General features: G+C 41.0%; 1 protein-coding gene across 1 annotated transcript; it reads left to right on the forward strand.

Moving 5' to 3' along the window:
• The first annotated feature begins 240 nt into the window (after positions 1-240).
• On the forward strand, positions 241-4,466 carry LOC125524457 (ACT domain-containing protein DS12, chloroplastic). The gene is made up of 10 exons (XM_048689515.1): positions 241-601; positions 1,644-1,698; positions 1,770-1,895; positions 2,015-2,109; positions 2,279-2,363; positions 2,455-2,514; positions 3,128-3,183; positions 3,675-3,780; positions 3,849-3,917; positions 4,118-4,466. The coding sequence occupies exons 1-10, from the start codon at positions 480-482 to the stop codon at positions 4,178-4,180; spliced, it is 837 nt and encodes a 278-aa protein (XP_048545472.1). The 5' UTR covers positions 241-479; the 3' UTR covers positions 4,181-4,466.
• The last annotated feature ends 809 nt before the right edge of the window (positions 4,467-5,275 follow it).

Consider the following 5,275-nt stretch of genomic DNA (forward strand, 5'->3'; position numbering starts at 1 on the left):
CACCGGCCGTATTTTTCGTCTAATTCAGTGAAAAGTAAGATTCTGAAGATCTGAATGTGATGTTTTTTGTCTGTGAATGCCTAAAAAATGGCTTCAGAAGACTTCTTAGGACATTAGTGGAGATGCTGACTTCTTGGCACACTAGTGGAGATGCTCTCATCCTTCATTTTCCACTTCTCCAACCCATGAGAAAGGGACATCACTGAGAGAGAAGAGAGTGTCTCTGTATATCTGGAGCGGAGGGTGAGGTGAGGCCGCGAGGTCGAGAGGGAGAGCACGAGCCAACCTCCCGTTTCCACCTCTCTATCCTATGGATAGAGCCGCCGCGACAGCCATAGATATCCTCGCTATGATCCCATCAGCGCCCTCTCCTTTGTAGCACCATCTCCCCTCCCCCACCCCACCCCCGGGTTTATTTGATAAGATTTGATCCCAATCCTCGCACGTTTCTTGGCCGAGTGGGGGAGAAGATTCCAGAAATGGCCGTCGCCGTAGCCGCCGGGACCCTCCGTACCTGTTCCGGCGTATTTCCGGCGGCGTCCGGGAACCATCCGCTTGCCGGGTGGCGGCCACTTGCACCGGCAGCGCCCGCTAAGCTGAGGTGAGCAGACTGGCCCAGATTTCCTTCCGCTTTTGGCACATTAGAATCTGAGTCTTTTTTCCCGTTTGGATGCTAAGATGCTGTGCTAGGATTCGAAGATTCGTAGCCTTAGCTCCAAAGTTTCGAGCTCTTAATTTAGAACGGATGCCCCTTCAAAATGAATTCTGCATAATAGTGTTGTTCAGTGGGATGCAGAATTTTTTGTTTGATTCATCCGCTATCCTTGGTGCTAACTTACATAATGATTTCGTCATGATATAACTCAATGCTTAGACTCTTTTGTTTTGTTTCAGCTGCAGAATATACCTCATAGTTGGTTTAATTCTGGTTAAAACTGTGAGGCTTTTGTGAAATTCTGGTTCCACTGGGTCATTTTATTGTTGAACTGATGGTAGCGCTAATTACTTTAGGGGCGCAGTGATGATTACGATAAGTCAGTTCACTTTTTCGTCACAGCTAGTTTAGCTAAAGCAGTGGTAATAAGTTTAGCTGACCGAAATTTTATGGTGCTGAGGGGTTGATTACATTTGCAGGTAGTCACGCCAGCAATATATTTCTTTCTTTCTTTCTTGCTGGATTTGTGAACTTATGTGTTATAGTTTCTTGTGCAGACTGATATGATCAAGCTTGATACTATATTCTTTGGTTTGTCGTGTTGGAAAAATGTACCCTTGTCTGTTGCAACTAACTATAGGTTATAAGCGTTTCCTTCATTCTATTTTATTGTGTTATAAACACTGGCTGCACCGTGTGAATACTTGCTTTCTTTGAATCAATTTGTTTCCATCGACTGATTAAATATATTTAAACTGCTGTTAATACACTTTCTGGTGTTAAAACTGTTATGATTTCCATCCATGTGGTTCAAGTGAGTGGTCTAGTTGCTACACAGTGCATTGATGTTATTTTGATGAAATATTTTTATTCATTATTTTTTCTCATTAAGCTCTTTAACATTTTGTCTTATTACATCACAACCTCTTTCAATTCTCAATATATATTGCACATGTGTATTATTACAACTATTTTTTCTTTTGTTTAGATTATTGTCTCCAGCTTTGAGGGTTCCTAGAGCTGCTTCGCCTGCAGCTGTTGAGGTAGATAGCATTGCTTACGACAAAACATTGGATGAACCTCCATGTTCAACTGCAGATACTTTGTTTTGCAGAATGGGAGCTCTAGCAACAGTAATACAGTCCCTACACCAAAAGTTATAATAGATCAAGACTCAGATCCGGATGCAACTATTGTGGAAGTAACCTTGGGTGACCGTCTTGGAGATCTTCTTGATACTGTGTGTTGTTTACACTGCCTTTTCAATTTACCTTTACCATTCATCACTCTTAGGTTCTTATTTTCACCATCTTGGATTCATGAAATGCTGATTAATTCGGTGTTCTGTTCTATGTGCAGATGAGTGCCTTGAGGAATTTAGGGCTAAATGTTGTGAAAGCTAGTGTCTGCCTCGATTCTTCTGGCAAGCACAATAAGTTCTCTATAACAAAGTCGTAAGTGGATCATTTTATTATTATTTCAGATATGCAAAGCTTGGCTTGAGGAATCTCTCATATAAGTTTGATCTTCCAGTTATAACAGCAGAATGTGACATCTTTCTTCATTGTACTTTTCTGCACATATCACTTCTTGTCTAGAATGAGTGAGAGCAATACTCTACAGGTCAACTGGTCGCAAAATTGATGACCCAGAGTTGTTAGAAGCAGTAAGACTGACAATTATTAACAACATGCTTGAGTATCATCCTGTAATTTCCCTCGACCCTTTTTTTCTTTGCTAAGATGTCTTAACTTAAATCTCGTAAACTAACGTCTGCGTCTTTATTTATTTGACACTAGGAAGCTAGCAGTCAATTGGCCATGGGTGCAACTTTTGGGCTAGAGCCCCCTACGCAAGTGGTACTTGTTTAAATCCATCCATAAATCAAAGAGTCTGTACCTTCTATCTTATCGACCTTGAATACCTGGAAACATCTCAATTATATGGACGACCTTAAAACCATATTATTTATCTTTGTGTTATGAGAAGGAACAACACATGAAGGTTTACAAGACACTATGTTCTACTCCCTCCGTTCCTAAATATAAGTCTTTTTAGAGGTTCCACTACAAACTACATACGGATGTATGTAGACATATTTTAGAGTGTAGATTCACTCTTTTTGCTCCGTATGTAGTCCATAGTGGAATCTCTAAAAAGACTTATATTTAGGAACGGAGGGAGTAATAGTAAACTTCATGATAGGAATGCCTTGTCTGTAAATTTATATATACCCGATTGATTGCTAAACCTGACCATATAAAAAGTAATTATGGTACACATGATTTCGATAGTGCCTTGTTGCAGAATACATTCATATGTTTTGAGTACACGAATTTGGATGAACTGCTCATACTATGCCCATGAAATTGCAGTCTGATGTCACATCATAATTATGTTTTCTCTTATTAATGTGCTCGATATTCGTAATTTTTTTCTATATGTAAATAGTTTTTGCATGTAAATCGGCAGGTTGATGTGGACATAGCAACTCACATAGAGATCTATGACGATGGTCCTGAAAGAAGGTAGTCTTCCCTGTTGCTTTATTCTTCATAATACAAGAAAAGTTCATGTACTTTGGCTTTCATCCTAATAAAGTACTCCCTCCGATCCATAATGAGTGTCGCAGTTTTGAACTGAGGTTGAACTAACCTTAGTTCAAAACTGCGACACTTATTATGGATCGGAGGGAGTACTTGTTATGGGGCTAGAAGCAATATAATGATTCGTTCTTGGTTCTTTTGTGGATCAAGCTTGTGTCCTAAAGAAGATATCTGACTGGAGATTAGCTGTCATCTCGAATGACTATGACCAGCTTTTTTTTTGTGAGAACCTGATTTGTTTTTGGACGGCATTGAATAACAAAATGCATTGCCTATAGGCTATAAGATATCCCTTAGCATTATCTGAACTTTGCTTTCTTGACCGCAGTAAGATCATCAGTTTGCTATATTGTTATTCTTCCCCATAAGTATAAGATCGCATTGATTTGATATCCCCCAATGTTCCATTTCAGTTTACTTGTTGTGGAATCAGCTGACCGTCCAGGGTTGTTGGTTGATCTAGTTAAGATCATTGCTGACATCAATATCACTGTCCAATCTGGAGAATTTGACACTGAGGTGACACCAGTCATTTGGGGATTTTGTATTCAAAAGTTGTTCTTCTGCTGAGATTTTGTATCTTGTAGGGGCTACTGGCCAAGGCAAAATTCCATGTCAGTTACCGGGGCAGGCCATTAATCAAGGCTTTGCAACAGGTAAACTCATCATGCATGCAATTATCTCTTGGGTGTTGCATCAGATTACCATGGAACCGGGACATGTATAGAAGTCCTATCTTTGATCTAGTGAAAAGGGGAAAATATAAGTAGCAGACCATCCTGATTAGAGCCAAATGTATCTCTATTATTTTCGCTGGTCACCAAAGTGTATTTTCTCATTTAGTTCATTCCTGCAGGTTCTCGCGAATAGCTTGCGTTATTTCTTGAGGAGGCCGACAACAGAGGATGCCAGTTTCTAAGAAGATTACAAACCCACGCCTTATCATAGCTCATGAGACATGATATTTGTATGAAGTTTGCACTATCATCCAAATTATTCCTGAAATATGCATAATTCCCCAAAAAGGGAGGTACACGATATATCATGTACTCATAGTTTCATGTGAAGGCAGCTTCATGCTGTATGAACTGCACTAGCCTTCCAAGTTAACGTATGAGATGGCAGTATAACACATGGTTATTTTGCTACCCGGGATGCATGTTTGATGATAAAATAAGAGGGCCGCTTGTGTGGCCAATCGTCTATTGTTTGGGGTGTGCTACTCCGCTAGCTAATTTTTTTTTGCAATAGAGGTCTTGTTGTAGTTTTTTCTTTGTTGAATCAGAGTTTCTGTAGATTTTTTTTTTGCAATAAAGGTGTTGTTGCAAAAGCTTGCCTAAGACCCTTGTTGCAAAAAAATAAAAAAAATCATCTGTTGGTCATCATATGGCCATGGACAAGCTCATGCTCGGGCCGACCAACCAGCGGGTGGTGCTGCTCTGATGTGTCTGCGGGAGCCTGTGGAGCCTTATCGACTACCATCAAAAAGGGCGTAGGGCGAGCCCATAACATTGAGGGCTAGTTTGGTAGCCCGTGATCCCAGGGGGGTCCCCGTCAAAAACCAGGGCACATAGCCCACGAGGCAAACTCGGCCCGTGCAAAACCACCGGGACATTTGGGGAGGTCCTATCTGACGCGTTCTGCATCATGTCCTATCTGACGCGTTCTGCGTCAGGTTGCAGCCGTTTCGCACAGGGAACCAAGTTGGCGGGCTTAGTGGGCCGCGCGTGCGATTCTTGTGTCTGAACACAGCCGAGCTATAGCTGCTAGCCAGTGTGACAAAGTGACTTCCATGTAAACATAACAGCCCGACTTTTAAAGAACCAAACAGCAGCGGCAAATCTTAAAGAACAGCTCCCAAAAAACCGTACGTGAGTAGGATCGAACACATGATCTAACGTTAGTGAACCACGTCCCTACCCACTGTAAGACATAAATTTTGTTGTCTAAATCTGGCAGCTCAGTTTATATACAACCTATAGGCAGCGAAATATTTAATCCTTTTTTGAAATTT

This window comes from Triticum urartu, chromosome 7 (assembly GCF_003073215.2).
Source record: "Triticum urartu cultivar G1812 chromosome 7, Tu2.1, whole genome shotgun sequence".
Lineage (NCBI taxonomy): Eukaryota > Viridiplantae > Streptophyta > Magnoliopsida > Poales > Poaceae > Triticum > Triticum urartu.

What these genes read in the sequence shown, in the direction of transcription:
- LOC125524457 (XM_048689515.1), top strand. Translation starts at nt 480, where the DNA reads ATGGCCGTCGCCGTAGCCGCCGGGACCCTCCGTACCTGTTCCGGCGTA. An exon ending in CTTCGCCTGCAGCTGTTGAG is followed by an intron (nt 1,699 to 1,769) that starts GTAGATAGCATT and finishes TTTGTTTTGCAG; the next exon opens with AATGGGAGCTCTAGCAACAG. An exon ending in CTGGAGAATTTGACACTGAG is followed by an intron (nt 3,781 to 3,848) that starts GTGACACCAGTC and finishes TGTATCTTGTAG; the next exon opens with GGGCTACTGGCCAAGGCAAA.